Genomic DNA, 24,872 nt, shown 5'->3' on the forward strand with positions numbered 1-24,872 from the left:
GCATCCCCACACTTTACACACCCTTGTATGTTCTTCTGTATCAACAACTTTTTTTAAAAAATCAAGGTGTACGGGGGCGAGGAATAGGGAGCTGTTCACTGGGCAGAGCTTCATTCAGTTCTGCAGGATGCGAAGGTTCTAGAGACCTGTCACACAACAATGCGAATATAGGTAACACTCTGAACTACACACTTAAAAAAGGTTAAGGGAGTAAATTTCATGTTTTTAATCACAATTTTTAAAGGTTTTACAATAAAAAACAAGGTTACAGCCATATGTGTATTTCATTACCATTTTATAAAACAAGTTTATGTATAATCCATATGCCTGCACACAATTATCTCTGGTTAAGAACCGGTAAAGGTGTTTTCCTCCAGGAAGGGGATCTGGGGGGCAGCACAGAGCTGGGAAGGAGACACACATGCACGGGAAATCCTTCTGCACCTTTTGAATTCTGTGCTGTGCGTGTTATCGCTTCAAACAAATAAGCAAGTTTGGCTGTCAGCTCGCGGGGGGCCTTAGCTTAGACTCTTGTGTAGCAATGACGGAAAGCTCAAACGCAGCGCCCCAAGTAAGTTTTAATTACTATGATTAGAATCAATATATAATATTCCCTGGATGGGAGAGAGAAAGCAATCTTAAGACATATGTGAGAAATAATAAAGTCATCAAAAGCAGATTGTAAATAAGGGATCTGAAAGTCACCCAACAACAACATAACTTATTTTAACATGCCTACCTCAGGGGGTTGAGATTAAATTTGTTAATACCTTAAAGCACCCAGCACATAGCTGGCACTGTGTTATGATTACTATTTTAGATTTCTTTCATTTAAAGTACATGAATAATAGCTACACATTCCAACAGTACTGGCTATGTCTCTTTAAAGTACCTCCTATCCATCTGAAAAACAGGCCTAATAACTACCTCCCCCAGGGTTGTTGGTGGGATTAAATAAATGAGTGAATACATGTAAATACTTGGTGAGGGGAGGGGCAGGGCACATAGCAAGCGCTGAATAAATGTCAGCTATACCATCAATAATGTAATTCACACCAGAAAAATTATATATATTAGCTATAGAGATCTATAAAATCTTTTCTCACCATGAAGAGAAATGCAAGCACCTTAATAAGTTAACTTTATAAACAAAGCATTTAAACTGAGTAGAGGGGGAGAAAAGGATCAAGAGAAGAAAACTAAAAAGGCATGAAAAGGGTGAGCACAGTCGAGGAACGTTTCTTGCCTGCCGGCTAAGAGCTGTCTATTTGGTTTGAAGCAAAAAGTGAGCCTACAGAAGACATTCCCAGCAAGAAGTAGATTGACCCTGGCTCCTGGATTCTTCCTGGGTTTAAGTCCAGTGTCAAATGATGTTCCAAATATATCCCAAATGGATGAAAATTATGTATAAACATCAAAGGAAAACAGGTTTACTACATAAAAACTTACAGATTCAAAAACATAATCTACAAAGGGAAAAAAAAACAATTGAGAAAAAAAAGTATCTGCTCCTGACAACAGCTTCCTATCTATTATATGGAAGAGTTCACAGTATAAAAATGTGATACATACATAAAACAGAATATTATTCAGCCCTAAAAAGAAGGAAATTCTGACACGTGCTACAATGTGGCTGAACCCTGAAGACATTATACTAAGTGAAATAAGCCAGTCACAAAAGGAAAAATACTGTAGGATTCCACTTATATGAGGATATAGAATAGTTACAGTCATAGAGACAGAAAGCAGGATGGGGGGTGCCAGGGGCTGGAGGAAGCAGGAAGGGGGAGCTATTCTTCAATGGGGTCAGAGTTTCAGTTTGGAAGATGAGGAAGTTCTGGAGACGGATGGTGGTAACGGGTGCACAACAATGTGAATGTACTCAATTCACCAAACTGTACGTTCAAAAATGGTAAAAATGGTAAATTTTATGTACATTTCATCACAAAAGAAACTTTTAGGTAAAAAAAAAAGATCATAGAAATCACAGCAATAGGAAAAGCAATAAAACACTGGTATGTACAAAACACAGGACATGAATAGGCAATTCACAAAAGAAAAAATACAGCTAATAAACACATGAAAAAATGTTTAAGGTCAAAGTTATTAAAAATGCAAGTTGACAACAAATAATCAAAAATAATATTAATCAATGCTGACAAGAGTTCTAATAATGTGACCTCTAGTGCACTGAAGATTTCAGCGTGAAATGGTATGCTAAAGATTCAAAATTATTAATACTTCTGTACCCCCAAATTATATATAATTTTTATATTTTTAATATAAAAAATGCTAATATAGAAAACACTGTGCAAAGATTACTTCATATTACTTCTTAGAAAACCAAGAAATTGGAAACAACAGTAAACATCTAAAAACAGTGAAACTGCTAAACAGATAGGAAATATTCACTGGATAGAGGATTGTATAGCCATTAAAATGAGGATTACGAAAAGAATGTAAGAAAACGGGGGAAGCGGGACAGAGGACACAATATTGAATGCAAAGGCATACAAAAACATGGGTGAAAAGATTAAATGAAGATACACTAAATGTTAATATTTATGTTAATGGGATGTGAAAAGTCCCACAGATATCTTTCAAATTTTCTAAATCACACTTACAGTTCTATAATAAGAAAAATCTTTACAAGAGTTGTGAAACCCTGGGTTACAGCCTGTGTGTAAAGGCCACAGAAACTCCCAATACAACTTCCTGATTCATTTATCCAGACGGAGAAACTCACAGAGGCAAGACGGCAACACGGCAGAAGCAGCAGTGCGTCTCGACACGGCTTTTCCTGGCCTTCTGGCTCCCGATGGGGATGGAACTCGCCACATCCAGCCAGAGTGGTGAAGACAGCTGAATGAATTCTCGTCTTGCCACTGTCTTCACACCTGTAGTCACATCATTATGGAAGGCACTGCAACGTGCCTACCCTGTACCTATTCTCCCTTCTGCCTTAAGGACAGACCACTGATCAATCACAGGCCCAGAGGAAAAGCATTTCCCAGACTTCCTCATGGACAGGGATGGCTAAGTGAGTAAGTTCCGGCCAAGAAGAAGCAAAAGCTGATGGATGTGGCTTCTAGGAAAGCTCCTTACAGGGTTGAAGGCAGACTCAAGCAGTAGACTCCCTTCTGCTCGCTCTTAATGCCTTCTTTCCTGGAATGCGGAGGTGATGAGGGAGCTGCAGGAGCCAACGTGGGGTCATCAGGTAACCTCGGAATGAAAGCCATATGCTAGAGATACTAGAGCACAGAGACCGCTAATGACACCAGAACGCTGCCCTGCCAGCACTGCCCTCCCTACTACAAATGTATGTAAGGAAAATAAAACCCTTAGCTTGCTAAAACCAATATTTAATTACTTGCTGCCAAACAATTCACCATCTGTGAAGAATTTACATTAAAATATACATACTTCTATTTAAGGGAATGTTTACAATGTAATTAGGTTCTCCTGGCTCCTGAATCAAATTCAGCATTATTAAAGGCATATTCTTACGGGTTCTGAGAATCATAATCATAAACCCATTTTTTCCTCAATCCTCCATTTCTTTTATGTTTACCACCAGTAACTGTTCCTTTAGGAGACCAATTTAAATGAAACTTTCCCAAACCATTATTTACAACAAGATCTAAATAGGAGATATCAAGTTTTTCTTATTTTTTTTTTAATACTGAAGCATATGATTAAAACATCACATGAATGTAAGTTACACAAACAAATTTATTCATAATAATGGTGAAACATCATCTGGTATTAATTCAAAAATAAAGAATTAATCCATTCCATAAAACCAATCCATATTTCTGGATAAAGAGAGCAAACTGAACACATGTCCCTAACACTGCTCCACCCCCAAGCCTCTCTATAACTGCAGTAAAGAAACCTTTTAAAAAATATAAATCCTGAAGGCAGGGAGACCAGGAGAGGAGATGACAAGGTACTGTAAGGTGGAAAGCACGTGGGCCAGGGGTGACGGACTTAGCATACCCAGGGCTGTCAACCTTCGCACCGGCTGGTGGCTTCCGTACTGGACACAGCAGGTCTACATCATTCTCAAGAGCCAGGAAGGCAACTATTATGGCGAGTCAGGACTTACCACGTCATGGTCAGCCTGACTAGGCTAAGGGACACCCGGAGAGCTGGTAAAACATCATTTCTGGGTGTGTCTGTGAGGGTGTCTCTGGAAGAGATTAGCATTCAGCGGACTGAGAACAGAGACACGCCTTCACCAATGTGGGCGGGTGTCATCTGAGCCACTGAGGACCCGAATGGAACAAAAGACGAAGGAAGGGCGATTCTCTCTCTCTCTCTCTTTAAGCTGGGATGTCCATCTTGCCGGCTCCTGGCGCTCAGGCATTCTTGATCAGCACGTGCTGCTTGCTCTTCCTCCTTGATTCATATTCAAAAAGTCTGCCAATCTCTTCTAAAGTTGTAACTCGATTTCCACTCAAGAGCACTGCAATTCTTTAAAATACATGCTTCTGTTTTGAACTCTGGGCACTTCAGTATTGGAGAAAAGAGTAGGATTCCCATTTGCTATCTGCTCAATCCACACGACCGATACAGCTGAGTCTCTGAAACGTCTTGAAAAACGTGAGCCGTAATGAGCTCATTCTCACCTATACGCTCAGGCATCTGGTCACCGCAGTCAGAAAGAACAATTTGGGGGGCTACTGAGGGACCTTTAATTTAACCCCTTTAGACTCTCTTATACCAAAAAGCATTATCTGGTATAGCAGTTCAGTAAATGTCTTCAACTGACTTCTAGACTCGGCCATAAATCTCTATACTTGCTTTACTCCCCTTGAACTATTCCATTAACTGACGACTTAAGGGCATAAACCTGAAAGAAACGTACCATTCTCATTACTTCCTCAATCACATCATGCAATGAACTGACCTTGCAAAATTCAAAGCACAATACACACAACACAATATTTTCTCTGTTTAATTTAATAAACTTGATTATTTTTGAGTATTCATTACAGGTACTCATTTTTGGCAAATGGACTTTTCCATATTCACACCAAACACCTCCAATTCCTTCCGAGAAAGTGGTTTTATCTTACTAGCCTGTAATGTCAGCTAAAGCAGAAAATAATTTCTTGTAGGAAACAATTCCTGCGGGCTGTGTCCTGGTGGTGTGTGTCTGCTCCACAGGCGAGGACTGAGCGTCCCTCTGAGTGGAGTGAGAGGGGACCTCCTGGCGTGGGAAGCTGAGGCGGACAGAAGGAAGCTGCAGGGCGGCGTGCGCTCCCGAAGTCCCGTCCAACAGGTTGTTACGCAACACGCGAGAGATGGAAAGACGCCAAATGGGACGGGTGGGAATCTGTGATCTACTGAGGCTTTAAAGACAAAGCCACTCAGACACACTGTCAGTTTCCTGGCTCCATTTATTTTACGTAAACCACTGTAGACGCACGGGAGAGAAAACACATGGCGGCCTGTAAAACACAGCATTCACACTTGGCAATTCCTAGGTATGGCGATATAGCCAGAAAAAAAGATCAGGGCACTTGCAAGGACTTGCTGTAATAGACATTAAATATATAGATTCCACTACCTACCATAATAGCCTTGTAGTTAACGTATTTTAAGCCAGATAATTCTAAAGAACACTCCATATTTAACATTAGAAAGAACTATATAATTGGGGATCAGGGACCATTTGACAATGTACTTGCATGGAAAAAATCCAAAGCTAAATTATGTAGGTTGTAATGTGCAGCTTAATGCTACGTGCAATTGCTCTCCACAAAGCAAGTGTTTTGTACATGTAATTAATTTTAACTTAAAAAGAACATTTCATGGAAGGAAACATGTGAAGTTGAGTCAAACAATTAGAACAGATTCCATAACCAAGAGATATTTCTTTTCATTTCTCTGTGATGCTTTATTTTGTTTGAACAAGACCAATTACGTACCACAATATCAGGGCCCATAACTCAGGTCAATTTTATTTTAGAGTGCGATTTAAACACTGGCAAAATAACATCTTGACTCAGTTTCCTCTGCTATATAAGAAGCAAAAATCAGACTCATCCAGTTACCTCTCGAGGACATCCAAGTGCACAGTTGGTTTCCTACCCAAATCCATTCCTCCCTCCACCTTCCCTGCTGTTAGAGACCTGTTTAGGTACCTACCCTCTTGGGGCCAGGTGATCAGACATCGTCCCCTCACCAGCCCAAGGGAGAGAATCTTGATCAATCTAAACCTGTCAAGGTAATTCCATTCCCCTTGCAAGGGACCAGGCTAGGCATGGACAGATGGCGTAAATCTGCTGGGAAGGTTTCTAGGAAAGGGATTCTTAATTCCTAAAAAGTGCTTCTACCTCTGACAGCAAATACACCAAGAGGTGGTAAAGGAACTTGGGCAGCCATCCTGGGGCTTGAGAGGAACCAACACAAGAGGCCAAACTACTGAATTAGGCTGGTCCTTGCCTCCGTCCCTGAGCTGCTGAAATCACGAGCCCTGGAGCGGCCTGACTCTGGCCTTTTTGTTTCATGAGATAATAAGCCCCTTTTGGCTTTCAGGCATTTTTGTTGAGCTTTCTGTTATTTGCCCAAAAAGCAGCCCCATTCATACAAACAGCTTTAGCAGGCATTAAAAACTCCCCAGGGAAGAACACCTTGGGTTTAAAATCTACGCAACTTGGACTTCACAGGGATATATTCCTCTTAGGTCCAGTTACTCACCATTAAAAAATAATGATCCTCAGGCTCAGCTCGAAGATACTTAAAAATCACTTGTTCCATGAACCTTTCCATTAGATCCCAGTCTTCAATTATTCCGTGTCTTATTGGCCACTAAAGCAAGAGAAACCAAACTACATCAAGCTTCAGTTCACATCAGTAAGAGCAACAGTTTAACGACAGCACTGGCCCGGAAGAGATGGAAGACAGCAAGTTATTAAACAGTTCCTCTGCATGGAGTGAATGTTAATTTATATAAAGAAACAACAGGCACTTTACCAGAAAGATTACATGACATTACTGTTTATATTCTACTCCACCCATTTCTAAGCACAAAGCATCGTCTTAACAATGGGGTAACAGATGGAAAAGCAGAGCTAATCTACAATACCATTCGATCTGGAGTTTGGGGAGTGTTTTTTTTAGAACAAATGTCTAGTTAAATAACTTTCGTGTTGGCGTGCTGAACTGGGCGATTGGGATTGACATGTATACACTGATGTGTATAAAACTGATGACTGATTAAAAAAATAAAATAAAATAAAATAACTTTAGTGCTTCTTTTTAATTGATCAACCTGCAACTTTCCACATGTGACAGGTTAATTAGTCAACCTGCAGGTTTCCACAGGAGCAGACCTTGCTTTCCACATAACCCAGCGGTCCCTGAGTCAACTCTGCATTTGTAAATTCACTTGATTCCCCATATCAAAAATACCCTCATCAAAAACAACAACAACAAAACCTCTCTTCAAACGTAAGAATAAAACATATTCTAGAACTCACAAGTACAGATTCTACACAAGCACCCTCTTGCATCACTCGCCCCGCTGCTCTGCTCCCGGCTGTGCACTTGCAGAAGCGAACCCCGGGAGGAGTTTACCTTTGTGGCGTACGTGGGTTTATCTATGGCTTCGTCCCCTATGAAGAAGTCCAGGTCGTCGACACCCCTCAACACCCTCCTCTGGGCTTGGTCGACCACCTTTGCCGACTCTCGGATGGCAATACCTTAGGAAAAACAGCACAAAGAGCCCATCACCATACTCATTCATTTCAATCATCAAGAGAGGCTGATAAAATCCCTATGTATGTACAAGTAAATTTTCCACGTTAGGGTTTTATTTGGGGTCGAGTGTGTTCACAGAGAAGACTCTGTCAATGAGTACATCAAGTAATACAGGAACAAGTTACCACGTTCCAGCATTATTTTCAGCGTGGCACAAAAGAACTCAGCTGGTCTGCTTCTAATGCCGACAAAAGCTACGTTACTAAATTTCTCAGTTTCATCTGAAAAAAATTCCTCAAGATAGTAAGTGAAATGCCCATGGAGTATCAAATAGGTTCCAAATTTCTAAATACAATATAGGAGACAAAATTTAAAATATAATACAGAAGAAGAGAGTAAACTGAAAAACGCCTCATGTCATTTTCATGAAACTCTATGTCAGATTTAAAACATATTTTTAGTCTTGTTACCAAAAAATTTTAAAAAAACCTGATTTCCCATTAAAAGAAAAACTAAGAGGTTGCTGACTAGCATCCGACAAAAAGAAAAGTACAATAATCAAACAACTGTATTATGTAAAAATATTAATGGCTTTTTTGAAACATTATTTTACTAAGAGCTTAACCTTGATACTTAGGAATATACTTAGTAGTAAATAATCATATAAAACTTAACTCCAGAATTAACCTCTAATGAAATGTGGAAAGCTTCACAAAGATTCAATTTTCCATTTAAACTCCTAACCCCTGGTTAAACTCTGAGTTCCTAAAAACTACTCTTCATCAAATTCATTCCAAAACAAATTAGTAAACAAATACAATTACTTTTAAAGGTAGATTATCTGAAATCCCCAATTTATTACAAATGAAAAATAGCAACAAAGCTACGGGAGTGAATTTTAATCCTTTTTCTCAGAAAGCTATCTTTAAGTAACAGGCTGAAGAGGTGGAAAAAAAAAAAAGGACAGAAATCACTTTGCCCATCTCCTTTTCTCACTCCAACTCACTGCCACATTTAGTCTCCAAGCTTTCAAGTTACGAAAGGTGGCACAAACCTAAAGGACAGAATTTCTGCAGGAAATGCTGGGGCTGAGCCTAGAGAAGGCATCCAGGTCAGAAGCAGTGAGCCCGTCGGGGCCATGAGGCTGAGAATGGGGCCAGAAAAGTCTGGAGGGCCAACACTTACTAAGGCAACCTGTGGAGACAAACACAACCCGTCTCTGAACACTGACCGGTGGCGCACTGACACAGACTCATCTGATGCGCCAGGGAGCATTTCAAAGGGCCCCTGGAGAGAGGGCTTGCAGGAGACCTCGAAGCTCCTCGCCGTGTGGCAGTGCCAGATCCACCCTCCGGGCAAGACCAAACCTAACCACGCATGAATTTAGAACTAAACCGCCAAGTCAACATAAAAGACTGTAAAGAGACAAAGACACAACGATTCCTCAATTCGTGACTTCATTCAAGTTTGCCAACAATTTGAGGGCAATATATCTAACCAAAAGAAAACTCACCACCTTAAAGAAAAAAATGCTAACCTTAGTGAGGATGAAGCTACCACGCTCAAAAATTCACCTGACAACAAAGTAAACCTTATCCCTCCCAAAAGGGAGATGTAAGTACTCTGACCCCAAACCACAGGAGATCTATGTTTTAGTGGCCCTTAGCAGCAGCAGCAGCAAGAAACCACAGAGCGTGCTTCTTTTAACTATTACACGGAAGCAACTAAAGCCACGAAAGAGAGTAAAGGTTTATAGAGCTTACATTCAAAATCTTTTGTTCATACCTATGAAAAGCAAGATGTGGTCCAAATAGTCCTTGCAAACATGATGGAGAAATGTGTCTAAAGAGTAGCTATCAGTGAGCATCTCTGAGTATTCACGGACTATACACATGACTCATCGTAGGACACAGATCTAAATCACCCGCAGCTCTCTCCAGCACACCACAGCTTCCTACAGGACCCTGACTCAGGTGTAAACAAAGACAACAAGTGTGCGGAGAACATTAAGATGGAAAGGACAACAAATATAACAGATAACAGGATCAGCACCTAAACATTCCAACCACTTACATACATGTGGCATCTCCATGCAATGGAATATCATGAGGCCACAAAAAGCAATGAAGCAGTTCACAAAGTGACCCACAACGTTCTCAAAGATGGAGCGCCACGAGAAAAAAAGCAAGGTGCAAAACGGTGTTCGTGGACGCCACCACTTAGGTAAAAACACGTCTGTGTATATTTGCTGGTACGTGTAGAGCTACATCAGGAAGGAAGAAACCAGAAACAGTAGTTGCCATCTAAGAGGGGAAGTGGATGGTAGAGAGTTAATTTTCACCGTACATCTTTTTACAGCATTTAATTTGTATGTCACATGAATGCATTACCTATTCAAAATTAATTAAATTTGGACTTCTGCTTCTGGAAAGATGGAGTAAACATACTTTTCTCTACTCCTCTCACTAAGCACAGCTAGAATCCCTGGACTTTATATTTGAAAGAAACATAAAAATGCTGAGAGGTGGGGCTTCCCTGGTGGCGCAGTGGTTAAGAATCCACCTGCCAATGCAGGGGACATGGGTTCGAGCCCTGGTCCGGGAAGATCCCACATTCTGCGGAGCAACTAAGCCCGTGCGCCACAACTACTGAGCCTGCGCTCTAGAGCCCGCGAGCCACAACTACTGAGCCCACGTGCCACAACTACTGAAGCCCGTGCGCCTAGAACCCGTGCTCCACAACAAGAGAAGCCACCGCAATGAGAAGCCCGCGCACCGCAATGAAGAATAGCCCCGCTCGCCGCAACTAGAGAAAGCCCGTGTGCAGCAACGAAGACCCAACGCAGCCAAAAATAATAAATAAATAAAATAAATAAATTTATTTAAAAAAAAAATGCGGAGAGGTGAAGAGAAAGCAGCAGACTGGCTAGGGACCTCAGGACCCAAGGAACAACACGCTGGTGACTTCCAGGTTTTCGCTTGTCTCATGTATCCTACACTGGCTGCCAGGGGAGCCAACAACCCAGAAACACCCGTGGGAACAAACAAACACGGTCCCCAAAAGCCTGCTGTCTCCAGCCAAAGGAGGTGAAAGGGGCAGTGAAAACATACAACTGCCTGACTCCAGTCAAACACGACAGAAAAACAAACCCCCCACGCGCAGTGTAGACACCACGTGGGAGCCAGGACTCATCTCACCCCTCTGCCTCCACACCGGGGTCCTGCCAGAGGAGGCCCGGTGGAAAGTCAGCACTTCCACCCCTCACCCTCCCGGCGGATGGTACCTGCAGAGGCCCAGTCAGGGGTCTGATCCCCCGCCCACACTCAGCAGCAACATGGAGCGCCTCCCCAAATGAGTGTCAACAAAGGCCAAGAGGAAAACCTGAACTTCAGCCCCAAACTGGCATTAACAAAGGGTATCCCCCTTCCCCTACTGAAGCGATATCAGAAATGACTTGCCAAAGCATAAGATTTAAATAAGATCTGGAATCTCATAATACCCAAAATGTCCAGGTTTCAATAAAAAAAAAAAACTCTCACCATAGCAAGAACCAGGAACATCTCAAGTGAAATGAGAAAAGATGATCAATAGATACCAACACTGAGACGACACAGAGAATTACCAAACAAGATTTTAGGAGCCATCATAAAATGCTTCAATGAGCAACTACAAACGCACCTGAAACAAATGAAAAATAAAAGGAAGTCAGCAAAGGAACACAAAGTCACAGCAAAGATAAAAGATATAAAGACAAAACCCACAGAAATTTTAGAACCAAAAAACACAATACCTGAAATAAAAATGTCAATGGATGAGCTCAGCAGCAGAAAACGACAGGGGAAAGAGTCACTGAACTTGAAGACAGCAACAGAAATAACCCAACCTGAACAACAAAGAGAAAACAGACTGAAAAACAAATGAACAGGGCTTCAGGGACATGTGGGCTGGACAACAGCAGATCTAATATTCGTGTATTCCGAGTCCCACATGAGAGGAGAAAGGAGGTAGGGCTGGAAACGCATCCAAAGAAATTATGGTTAAAAATTTGTCAAATTTGGGAATTCTCTGGTGGCCCAGTGGTTAGGACTCCGCACTTCCACTGCAGGGGACCTGGGTTCGATCCCTGGTTGGGGAACTAAGATCCTGCAAGCTGCGTGGTGAGAAAAAAAAAAAATTTGGCAAAAAAAATAAAATAAACCCATAAATTTAAGGTTGAATAAACTCCAAAGAGGATAAACCCAAAAAAAATCCAAAAACTAAAGAGCAAAGAAAAAATTCTGAATGCCTCCAGCAAATTTCTCATCAGAAATCAGGGAGCCCAAAAGGAAGTTGCATATTTTCAAGTGTTGCGAGAACTGCCCACTCAGAATTCTATATTCAGCAAAAATTTCCTTCAAAAATGAAGAGCAAATCTAGACATTCTCAGATGAACAAAAACTAACAGAATTTGTCACCAACATATCTACTCTAAAAGACTAAAGAAAGTTCTCTAAATAGAGAGGAAATGATAAAAGAAGGAATCCTGGAACGTCAGGAAGGAAGGAAGAACAAGAGCAAAAATATGGAAATTACAATTCCTTTCCTTCTCCTCTTGTGTTTGCTAAATTATGTTTGGCAGTTAAAGCAAAAATTATAATGCTAATGTGCTTCTCAATGTATAACCTCAATTGTAACAGAAAGGGAGGAGGGTAAAGGGACATAAAGGGAGATAAGGTTTCTACGTGTCAATGAAACTGGTAAATGCTGACACCACAGACTAAGAAAAGCTATGTATATATAAGGTAATAGCTACAGCAACCACTTAAAAAGCTCCACAGAGAGAAGCACTCAAAAACACCACAGATATGGGACTTCCCTGGTGGTCCAGTGGTTGGGACTCTGCGCTCCCAATGCAGGGGGCCTGGGCTCGATCCCTGGTCAAGGAACTAGATTCCCACATGCCACAACTAAGAGCCTGCATGCCACAACAAAGATCCTGCGCGCCACAGCTAAGACCCAGCGCAGCCTAAATAAATAAATAAGACACCACAGATAAGTCAAAATGAAATTCTAAAACATACTCAAGTAATCCACAGGAAGTTAGGTAAAACAAAACAAAGAAATGAAAAACAGAAAGAACAAACAGAAAAAGAACTAATCAATAATCACAATAAATGTAATGGTCTAAACACACCAGTTAAAAGACAGATATTGGTAGAGTGGATTAAAAAAACATGACGGAACTCCACATTGCCTACGAGAAACTCTCTTCAAATATAACAATATACAGGCACACCTGGTTTTACTGTGCTTTGCTTTTATTTAGTTTTTTTTACAAATTGAAGGTTTCTGGCAACCCTAAGTTGAGCAAGTCTACTGGTGCCACTTTTCCAACAGCATTTGCTCACTTCATGTCTCTGTGTCACATTTTGGTAATTCTCACAATATTTCAAACTTTTTCATCATTATTATATTTGTTAAGGGGATCTGTGATCAGTGATCTTTGATGTTACTACTATGATTTGCTGAAGGCTCAGATGATGGTTAGCATTTTTTAGCAATGAAGTATTTTTTAATTAAGGTACATACACTGTTTTTTTAGACATATGCTATTGCACACTTAACAGGTGGCAGAACAGTGTAAACATAACTTTTAAATCGACTGGGAAACCAAAATTTCGTGTGACTCGCTTTATTGTGATATTCACTTTATTGCAGTGGTCTAGAACCAAACCCACAACATCTCCAAGGTATGCCTGTATGTAGGTTAAAACTAGAAAGATGGAAAAAGATACTCCACAAAAATATTAATCAAAGAAAGCATGAGTGGCCATACTGCTATCAGAAAAAGTAAACTTTATAGCAAAGAAAATTACCACTGATAGAAAGGGACATTAAATAGCAATAAAGAGTCAATCTGTCAAGACAGAGCAATCCTAAACGTGTATGTACCAAAGAATGCTGCAAAATATGAAACAAAAACTCAAAGGAGAAAAAGACAAGTCCACAATTATAGATATAGACTTTACCTCTCTCTCAGCTAGTGATGGAACAAGTAGAGAGAAAATGAGCAAGGATATAGAAGAACTCAACACCATCAGCCTACAGGATCTAACCGACATGAAGAGAACATTCCACCCAACAAGAGCAGAACACACATTGTTTTCAAGTGCACATGGGACCAAAATAAATCTAATACTGGACCATAAAAAGAATCTCAACAAGTTTAAAAGAATTAAAACCATAAAAGTGTGCTTTCTGACTACAATGGAATTAACTCAGAAATCAATAACAGAAAGATAATGAGAAAATCCCCCAAATACTTGGCAACTAAACAACATAGTTCTGAATAATCCATGGATCAAAGAGGAAGTCTCAGGGAAACTAAAAACTGCATGAACAGAATGAAAATTAAAATACAAAATATTAAAATGTGTGGGACATAGCTAAAGCAGTGCTAAGAAGGAAATTTTTAACACTACATGCTGACATTAGAAAAAAGAAGAAGTCTCAAATCAATAATCTAAGTTCCCACCTTAAGAACCGAGAAGAGTAAAATAAACCCAAAGCAAGAAAATGGAGGAAATAAAGAGCAGAAATTAATGAAATTTAAAACAGAGAAAAATCAATGAATCAAAAAGCTGATTCATCGAAAGTTAAAACTTTTGCTCTGCAAAAGACCCTGTGAAGAGGATGAAAAGACAAGCTAAATGATGGGAGAAATTACTTGCAAACCACATATCTGACAAACAACTCATATCTAGTATATACAAAGAACCCTGAAAACTTAACAGTAAAAATACAAGCAACACTATTAAAAAATGAGCAAAAGACATGAAGAGACATTTCCAAGAAGATATTCAGATAGCAAATAAGCACATGAAAAGATGTTTGCCATCACTGGACGTTAGGGAAATGAAAATAAGGAGGAGAATGAGACATCACTGCACACTTACTGGAACAGATAAAGTAAACCAGTGACAATGGCAAACGCTGTCAAGGTGAAGCTGGCTCTCTCATACATAGCTGGTGGGAGTGCAAAATGACTCAGCCGCTGTGGAAAGCACTCTGGTAGCTACTGAAAAACACTAAACGCAAACTTGCCATATAACTTGCGCTATACATAGGATTTGTCCAGAGAAATGAAAAATTATGTCCACACAAAGACCTACACACAATTGTTCACAGCAGCTATATTCGTAATAGCTAAAAACTGGAAATAACCGAGATGCCCCTCAAAAGAAGAATGTTTAAACATCTGTGGTACACATCCACACACTGGAATAATACCACTCAGCAATAAAAAGGGACAATCTACTGATACATGCAACAACCTGGATGGAGCCCAAGGGCTTTATGCCAAATGAGCAAGCTAATCTCAAAAGGACACATATAGTGTATTACTCCATCTCTATAACATCCTCTAAACAGCAAAATTATGGGGACGGAAACAGATTAGTGGTGGTCAGTGGGCAAGGACGGTGGAGGGGAGGGGTATACGTGTAATTATAAAGAAATAACATGGGAAATAACACATGTAATTATAAAGTAATAATACGTGTAATTATAAAGAAATAATACATCTTTGTGGTGATGAAATAGTTCTATATCGTGACTGCAGTGGTGGTTACAGGCATCTACACATGGGATAAAATGACAGAGAACTGCACTTACACCGTTCCAACGTCAAACTCCTGGTTTTGATATTGTACTATGATTGTGTAAGATGTAACCTTTGGCAGAAACAGGAAAAAGGGTACACAGAACCTCTCTAAACTCTCTTTACAACTTCCTGTGACTCTATATTTCAAAATAAAATATTTTAAACACAAATAAAATATAGTTGTAAGGTATGTATGAGCTTGTAAATTATTTAAACAAATTAAAAAATAAAGCACCTCAGTTAGCTATAATGATGAATCAAAACTAACAAGATTAAACTTAATAAAGAACAATGTAAAAGTTCTGCAGATCAAAAAAAAAATGTATGGGTATAGAATGTGTATAACCAGAAGACATAAGCTATTCTCCAAGTGCTAAAAAGTCATCGGAAGGCAATCTAAGGAAAATTATCAGGGAGAGTATATCTAAGGAAGAATACACCTAAAGATTTAGATAAAAATTCTATATCTCAAGAACACTTGCTACAGCAGTTGACAGACAACAGTAATTATTTTTTAACATTTATTTATTTGTTTGTTTGTTTATTTGTTTGTTTGGCTGTGCCAGGTCTCAGTTGCGGCACGCAGCATCTTTGTTGCTGCATGTGGGATCTTCGTTGCAGCATGCGGGATCTTGAGATGCGGCATGTGGGATCTTTTAGTTGCAGCATGTGGGAACTTTAGTTGCAGCATGCAAACTCATAGTTGCAGCATGTGGGATCTAGTTCCCTGACCAAGGATCAAACCCGCGCCCCCTGCATTGGGAGAGCAGAGCCTTAGCCACTGGACCACTAGGGAAATCCTGACAACAGTAATTTTTAAAATAAAAATATCCAGTATATTTCTCAAAAGAATGTCAAACATTTTACTAAACCTTCAAACAATAATTCCTAACTTATATAAACTATTCCAAAGAACAGAAAAGCTAACAACCTCATTTCATAAAGCCAGTATAATTTTGATGTACAAACCAAACAAAACTAGTACAAAAAAATTATAGACTAATCTCACTTTTGAACATTAATAGAAAAATCCCAAATAAATATTTGCAAATACAATTCAGCATGTACTTGATATTTCATAACCAAGTAGGGTTTATCTCAAGAATAAAATAAAAGACTGTTCAACATTCGAAAAATATATCAATTAATTCATATTAGGAGCCTAAATGTCAAAACCACATAATCATCTCAAGAGATACACAAAAAGCCTTAAATGTCAACATCTATTCATAATTTAAAAAAAAATTTTTAAAAACCTCTTAGTAAACTAGGGATACAAGGGCACTGTATTAACCTGAAAAAGCATTTCCACAAAAACCTACAACAATCACTAGTGAAACAGTAAAATCATTCTTTTTAAAATCAGAAAGACAAAAGCACCAGCTATCCCCAGTTCTAGTCACTGATAGAAGTTCTAGCCAGTGCAGCCAGATCAAGAAAAAAAATATGAAGTACTGGGGTTGGAAGAGACAAAATAACCATTATTTGCAGTTAATACAATAGCTTGCATAGACAACTTAAGAGAACCTGCAAGCTATTCGAACAAATAAGACAGGGCAGCAGGACTGTTGGATTCAAAAACAACTTTAAAAATTCAGCAGCATTCCTATTATGGTGGCAACAATTAGAAAATTTAATTAAAAAAAAATTCACAACAGCAAAAAAACATAAAGGTACCTAAAAATAAATATGGCAAAAGGTATGTATGAGCTTTTTAAAGAATACTGAAAAACATTACTGAAAAACATAAGAGACATGAATAAACAATAAAACATATATACCATATTCCTGGATAGGAAAATTCAATTCATAAACATATCAAATTTTTAAAAATATTTATTTATTTAGGCTGCGCCGTGTCTTCGTTGCAGCATGCAGGATCTTTGTTGCGGCATGCAGGATCTTTAGTTGCTGCATGCATGTGGGATCTAGTTCCCCGATCAGGGATCGAACTCGGGCACCCTGCATTGGGAGAGTGGAGTCTTACCCACTGGACCACCATGGAAGTCCCAAGATATCAAGTTTTTCCCAAATTAATCTACAAATTCAATGTGTCTCTAATCAAAATCCCATCATAATTTTTCACTGACCTTAAACTGATTCTAAAATTTATGATGAAGAGTAAGGGCCTAAGAATAGCCAAGGCTACTCTGAGAAAGAAAAAGGAGGAGGAACCAGACCTACCGGATATAAAGAGACATGCCAAAGTAATAGTATTTAATACAGTATGAATTTGCAACAGAAAAAACACCATAAATATTCCCAGCCATACACAGTGCCTCAATATGATTGAAGAGGCACCCTCCAATAAGTGGTGCTGGGGCAACTGGCCTTCCATTTGGAAAACAATTAAATTAACTCTCTCTCCCACACCATAAAAAAAAAAATTTTTTTCTTAGAATAAAATACAGACAGTCTTTATGACTTTAGACTATAAATGCATTTTTTAATAGAAACAAATTATAAAAAAGGTAAGACTGAAAAACTGAACTACATGAAACTTTTAAACTTCTGGGATTAAAAAATAATTTTAAAGACATCTTAAAATAGGAGAAGAGGGACTTCCCTAGTGGCGCAGTTGTTAAGAATGCCCCTGCCAATGCAGGGTACACGGGTTTGAGCTCTTGTCTGGGAAGATCCCACATGCCGCGGAGCAGCTAAGCCCGTGCGTCACAACTACTGAGCCGGCATTCTACAGCCCACGAGACACAACTACCAAGCCCACGTGCCACAACTACTGAAGCCTGCACACCTAGAGCCCGTGCTCCACAACAAGAGAAGCCACCGCAATGAGAAGCCCACGCACCGCAACCAAGAGTAGCCTCGGCTCGCTGCAACTAGAGAAAGCCCACGTGCAGCAACGAAGACCCAACACAGCCAAAAAATTAATTAATTAATTAATTATAAATAAATAAATAAATAAAATAGAAGAGGATATTTATAAGACATTAGTATTCAAAGTATACACAGAGTTTCTGTAACTCCATAAAAAAGACCAAAAAATGCAACAGAAAAATGGGCAAATACACAATGAAAGGTGCTCAACCTTCCTAGTAATCAGAGAAATGCAGACTTATAAAATGAGACATCATTTTACGTTCATTAGACTGGCAAAAATTTAAGTCAAATAAGATCAACTGTCGTCAAGGATGTGCAGAATCAGAAACTCCCATCCACTGCTGATGGGCATTTATATCAGTACAGGCGCTCGGAAAAGCCATCTGGCAATACCTGACAAGGCTGAAGAGGTGCATACCTAAGTGATGAAACAACCCCGTTTCTCATATTTTCTCTTGGGAAACTAGCACATGTGGATAAGAAGATACTTACTGTATCACTTTGTACAACAGAGAAAAAACTGGAAGATGCCCAAATGTAGATTCACGTATTACATTTCTGATCTAGATCTGTATATAGCAACGCTGATACACCTTAAAAACAAAATATTGAGGGTTTAAAAAAAAACAGTGCAGGGCTTCCCTGGTGGCGCAGTGGTTGAGAGTCTGCCTGCCAATGCAGGGGACACGGGTTCGAGCCCTGGTCTGGGAGGATCCCACATGCCGCGGAGCAACTGGCCCCGTGAGCCACAATTGCTGAGCCTGTGCGTCTGGAGCCTGTGCTCCGCAACAAGAGAGGCCACGATAGTGAGAGGCCCGCGCACCGCGATGAAGAGTGGCCCCCACTCGCCGCAACTGGAGGAAGCCCTCGCACAGAAACGAAGACCCAACACAGCCATAAATAAATAAATAAAATTTTTTAAAAAAAACAGTGCAGAAAGTTATTTACAGTATAATTATCATTTTGGAGATGATACATACATACTGTCATTGTATCCTGTATCTGTAACATAAGGATGAAGCGTGGACTGAATACAGCTAATGTCCAGCAAAGGAGGGAGAGCGGGGAAGGACTGGAGGAGAGAAAAGGGGCTGGCACTCACACGGATGTATGTCTGTATTACGTATTTACAAGATGCAATTGTGTTAACATTCGTTCATTCCGGGTGGTAGGTAAATGGGTCTTTGTTATATTATCTTTCTTCCTGTCTGTCTTTCTTTTTTTTTCCAAAATAAAGATTTAAAAGACATTCAGAAACAAAAGCATCTCTGGGCTGAATCCCTGTCTCCAGTCTAGACCTTTCCCCAGAGCATCAAACCTTTTACCCAGTTGCCTACAGGACGTTTACACATGAACTCTTCAAACACCAACTGTCTACAATGTACTTACTTTCTCCTGACCCCTCCCACATCCTCTTTCTATGGATGTGATCGCCACACACACACTCCTCTGCCTGAAACTTTTCAATGACTCTCAACATTCTCCAACAACTTAAAGGAAAAAAAAATAGGTAGAGAAAACCTTTCTTCAAACAATCAAGCAAATTCTGCACAGAAGCTCAAATAATAAGATACAGGCAGGGCTGCCCTGGTTGACCAGGACAGGGCTCGGCGACTCTCTAGTCTGGGACGAGGCCCCTGAGGGAGCCTGGGAAACAATGTGAAGGTTCCCCGTTTGCAAAATAAAATGACAATTCCTTAAGATACAAGTGCTGGCCTTCTACACGTTCCCAGCCCGCTCTCCCGCCACCGTCTGCCTGGGAGGTGCCTCCCCTCTGTGCCCACCAGAACCAGAAAGGCCCTGTTCTGGCACTCTCCACACAGCCACACACGTACAGACAAGCTCCCTTCTCTCTTTGGAAGCGAAGCCACTTTGCATCTTGAACTTCACCTTGTGAACAGAGCCTCTGTAACCACAAACAGGGTTCGGTTGCCAGGACTGAGATGGCAGCAGGCCTGCTGCCCAAGGTACCCGAGGCCCTCTGTCCACCTGTCCCAACGCACTCCCTTCTGCCCCCCGCGGCTTCTCTCTTTCAACAAATTCAGCCAAGGGTATAACTCTTCCTTTACTCCTGCCTCCTTGACCTTTTTCTTTCTAGCTTCTCCCACTGCTGTTCTCAGCACCAGTGTGAGAGTTGCCGCACGCTGACAGTGAATGGAATCCTGCTAATAGCTGACTTCAATCCCCTCTCTGTTAATGATGACAGGTGAAGTGGGGCGGCCAACTGAAAGCTGCCGACAGTTGTATTAAAGCAAGAGGTGCAAGGTTATCCTCTTAGAGCTGCTGCACTTCACAAGGTTAAAACTAATCTGCTTTGAAAAATCGGAAAGTCCAATTCCAGTTCACCAGTTCAGCATGGAATGATCCAGTTCTTTGGCATTCACAATATAAAATTCACAAAAGACTGATCTATCCTACAGAATGCCAATTGTTATGGACTGAATTGTGTCCCCTCAAAATTCCTATGCTGAAGCCCTAACCCCCAATGTGACTGTATTTGGAGATGGGACCTCTCAGGTTAAATGAGGTCATAAGGGTAGAGCCTCAGTTCCACAGGACTGGTGTCCTTATAAGAAGAGGAAGAGATACCAGAGGTCTCTCTCTCAGCCATGCACAAAAAAAAAAAAAAAAGGCCATGTGAGGACACAGTGAGAAGGCACCATCCACAAGCCAAGGAGAGAGGCCTCACCAGAAACCAATCCTGATGGCACCTTGATCTTGGACTTCAAGCTTCTATTCTGTGATAAAATTAATTTCTGTTGGTTAAGACATCCAGTCTATGGTATTTTGTTATGGCAGCCCTAGCAAACTAATACAACAAATCATGAATTTAAAATGAGGACCAGCAGACCAATCATGCCTATTGTCGAGGACACCCCATCATAGTAACCAAGCATTTAGACCTAGAAAACCAAGTTCATGAGCAGTTATCCAGCAAGCAAGGATCTGGAATGAGGTGAATTAACTGTTCTCAAGGAATGAGGGTGCCCTTTCTAGCGATGTGAATACCCACATCCACCAAAAAGCCTTTAGTCTCCCTTGAACAAACACTAGTAACTGAGCTCCTTCCCCACTGCTCCGCCAGGCTGCTCACGCTCCACAGTGGTCAGAACCTGTTTCTCCAAAGTCCCTGAGCCCCTAACAGCTTACAATTCCTCAGATCGTGACGTATCTTACAACGGCTACATTTAGGAGGCAGAACTTCACTTCACTCTTGACTGACATACCTGCCTCTTTGGTAAACAGTCTCCAAAAAACAACCCAGAAGTTAAACAGTTTCAGAGAAGAATTCTAACCTGTGGACAACCAACCTGACCTTGGGGTCTCCTGTGAATAAAGAGTGGGCAGGATGCACTCTGGCCAAAATGTGGGCGTTTCTTCCCTTATTATGCTCTACTGACTAAGATTTAAACAAAGACAGAACACTTCAGAACATAATAAAACAGGCCTCTCCTTTCAAAAAAAAAAAAACTTTCAATAAAGTGAATAGTGTAATACAATACATAGTCCACCAAAGTGCTAAGTTAATAAAACTGTACTTACCTAAAATTACAAATTAACCTTAAGGAACCACATATACTTCTTGTAAGCAGCTCAGACAGGTATGACTGAATGAAGGCCTCTGCCAACCACCCAAGCTGAAACTCCAATGACTGTGACAAAGGACTGTATCAGAAGAGAATCAAAGGACTAGAAAGTTGGGGGGGTTTATGTGACGGCTATGGCCGATAGCAATACCAGCAGCCAGATGCCAACATAAATAACTCCCCAGTAACCAGAACAATCATCTAAAAGAAGACGGCAAGTAAATTCATGTACCTTGAAAAACAGAATTAGAATGTTTAGAACAATTATAAGAAACGCAATCCTTTATAAACCGAGGGTGGAGCTTTACTTACATGAAGGAATAATGAACTGTGGCTCAGTGTTGCCTGCGTAGCCAAGCTTGGTATACCTAAAAGCACAAAGTCATCAACACATGTTTAGATAATAATACTCTCCTCTATATCCCATTAATATCTTTTTTTTTTTTTAATTTATTTATGTATTTGTTTGGCTGCACCAGGTCTTAGTTGCGGCAGGCGGGATCTTTCATTGCAGCATGTGGGATCCAGTTCCCTGACCAGGGATCGAACCTGGGCTCCCTGCATTGGGAGCACGGAGTCTTAACCACTGGCCCACTAGGGAAGTCCCCCATTAATGTCTTTTATTACAAGCTCTCCAAGTCCTAAAATATCAAGACTGAAAATATGCCTGTGAAATTAAAGGAAAAAAAAAAAAAAAAAACCTCGTGATGACTAAGAATCAAACGCTAACTTCAGATAAGCAAGCAGTTACAAAAACATAAAATATTATACCTGTTTCTACCGGAAAAATTCATATATTAACACATGAATTACATTTGTGTATCCCTAATAATTTTAAGGTGCTTTTATATTCTTTTAATCTTTACAAAAATCCTACAAAGGAAGTAAATATTATCCCTGTTTTGCAGATGAGAAAACTGAGGCACTGAGAAGTTAATTAAGCTGCCCAAAGCCAAACAGCTAGTGAACAGAAAAAGAACCCAAACCTAAATATGCAGGCTCTAATTCCAGAGCTGCCTCTCAAAAAAATGTACTTACTTCCCAAACTTCATGAACTTTTGGGGGGGTTAGGGAATTCCGTAATTTTCTTAAAGTGTCATGGCACAGGGCTAGAAGAGCTACTGCCAGGTCCTGAGAGTATCCGACAGAAGCAGCTCTCTATCATCTCATTGCAGAACGAGCCCATCTTCTGTCAAGATACTCTTTATGATGGATTCCAAAAGTCTTAACTAAAATGAATGCCAAAATACTACCATCTGTTCCAAAAACATTTGCTTATCTCCTAAAAAAAAAAAAAAAAAAAAAAAAAAGTGGGGCGGGGACCACCCACCGGAACCATCTGCTGGAAATGTGACCCTGGAAAGACTCCTGAGTGCCACCTTCTCAACAGGCCCTCTGTACCAAGAGGTCAGGTCGAGGCGAGGAGCCATCATTCTGCAGTAATGTTCCCAAGGAATAAAAACACTTCCTAGCAGTGCTGAAAGCAACTTTATTAATTCATGCTATTCTACAAATTATTTCAAGATGCTTGATACTAAATTTTTTGATGTGATTAATACATTCCAAGTTCTAATAAATTAATTTTATGATTTTTAAGTGTATTTTAACCATAAGCTAATTTTACTATTTTTGAACACACATTAAATAAATAAGGTTTAGGGAGACAAAAAAAGCAAGTCGGATCCACTTAAATCATGCCTTACTGCTCAGTCTCCGAGGAACTAAGGTCTTGGTTTCACAAGAGTTTGGGCAAGGCCAGGCCCTGAGACCCGTCAGGCCCAACAAGGAGTTTATAAAAGGCAAGACCCATCTGAGGGCACTCCCAAGTTCTACCCAAGTACACAAACCAAGTGGACCCACAAGTCCTCAACTCCAGGGCTCGCCAGACCCAAAAGGAGAGTCGAAGCCAACCCAGAGCCCAGGGAAGGCAATATATACTGAACTTTAAGAACTCCGGATCATCTTCAACTGAACCATTTTTCTGGAAGTAAATCCCAAATAACAAATATAAACAAAGTGAATGACTGACCCAAGGCTAAAGAAGTCCAGAGAAGCTAACAAGCAGGCCAGAAATCCCTAGAATCATTGCACTGTACCTAAGTCAGTGCTTTTAACAGGGGCCACATCGCTCACCAGCCACCCCACCACCTCGTACTTAAAGAAACCCACCCTCCCACACTGTTAGATTATAAATTGCAGGATGACCAGAACAGGGTCCTTCTTCTTGATTTTATCTCCACCCTGGCACAGTCCTGGCTGTGGCAGACATTCCATAAGTATCTGCTGAATGAGTTCTTACCAGGTGTAAGAAAAGGCAATCACTGGCAAACTGCTGGGGAAGGAACCACTGTTTGAAAGGGGGGGATGCTGACAGTCAGAAAAACAATTTGATGGGACAAGAAAAGACCAAAGACATTGTCTGATACAATCTCTCACACTTGGTTTTGTGTAATAGGGTTATTTCAAAAAGAAAAAAACCTGAAACAAATATGAATACCACTGACCCTCTGAACAACACACATTCGAACTGCACGGGCCCACTTATGTGTGGATTTTTTTTCAATAAATATACAAAAATATATGTGTAGAAGATCGTGTGTGAGACTTACACTGAACTGGATAGCCTATCCTTACACAGGCAAAAGGTTAAGTGATATTTAATATAAAATTAATAATGAATCAACTATATACTTCAATAAAAAATAAAATGAAAAAATAAAATAAATAAAATTAATAATGTGTTTGTTTTCTTACTTTGCTTTCAAAGAGTTACATTACAGTATGCCTCTCTCTCTCCAGTAATTGGAGAACCTGCAGACCAGTCTATCATCACAGGTAAGTGGTGGTGTCTAAAATGCAACAATGCTTCCAATACTGTATTATGAATATGACTGTAATACTGTTTGCCATAAAAATTCTATAACAATTCATCCATCAGTGTATATGCTGGGCTACCGAGAAGCAGATGTATTAATTACACTAGGCTTCCATCATACTGCTGCCTCTTCGTTATTAATGCTTGAAATGCATTGTAAATAAATATGAGTTCCTTTTTCACATTTTCTTTTCATTCTTGATGTCTAGTGTTAGTAACA

General features: G+C 40.1%; 1 protein-coding gene across 17 annotated transcripts in view; it reads right to left on the bottom strand.

Annotated features, from left to right (window-relative positions):
* Nucleotides 1-24,872, bottom strand: part of ACTR3B (actin related protein 3B) — a 93,454-nt gene that overhangs the window by 54,619 nt on the left and 13,963 nt on the right. For 12 of the 17 annotated variants that reach the window (XR_005021181.1, XR_005021186.1, XR_005021182.1 and 9 more), the window contains exons 2-4: nt 22,090-22,145; nt 7,588-7,712; nt 6,709-6,819 (exon numbers count right to left, since the gene is read on the bottom strand). Coding sequence is in view for 6 of the 17 variants with exons in the window: in XM_036863152.1 (XP_036719047.1) it covers nt 6,709-6,819; nt 7,588-7,712; nt 22,090-22,145 (292 nt within the window). In the remaining 11 variants the exon portion in view is untranslated. Of the gene's footprint in view, nt 1-2,746; nt 2,873-6,708; nt 6,820-7,587; nt 7,713-11,249; nt 11,389-11,500; nt 11,594-22,089; nt 22,146-24,872 lie in introns of those variants that run through there. The other 5 variants (XM_036863155.1, XM_036863154.1, XM_036863151.1 and 2 more) reach the window with 4 other exon arrangements.

The sequence above is a fragment of the Balaenoptera musculus genome, chromosome 9, assembly GCF_009873245.2.
Source record: "Balaenoptera musculus isolate JJ_BM4_2016_0621 chromosome 9, mBalMus1.pri.v3, whole genome shotgun sequence".
NCBI classification, from domain to species: domain Eukaryota; kingdom Metazoa; phylum Chordata; class Mammalia; order Artiodactyla; family Balaenopteridae; genus Balaenoptera; species Balaenoptera musculus.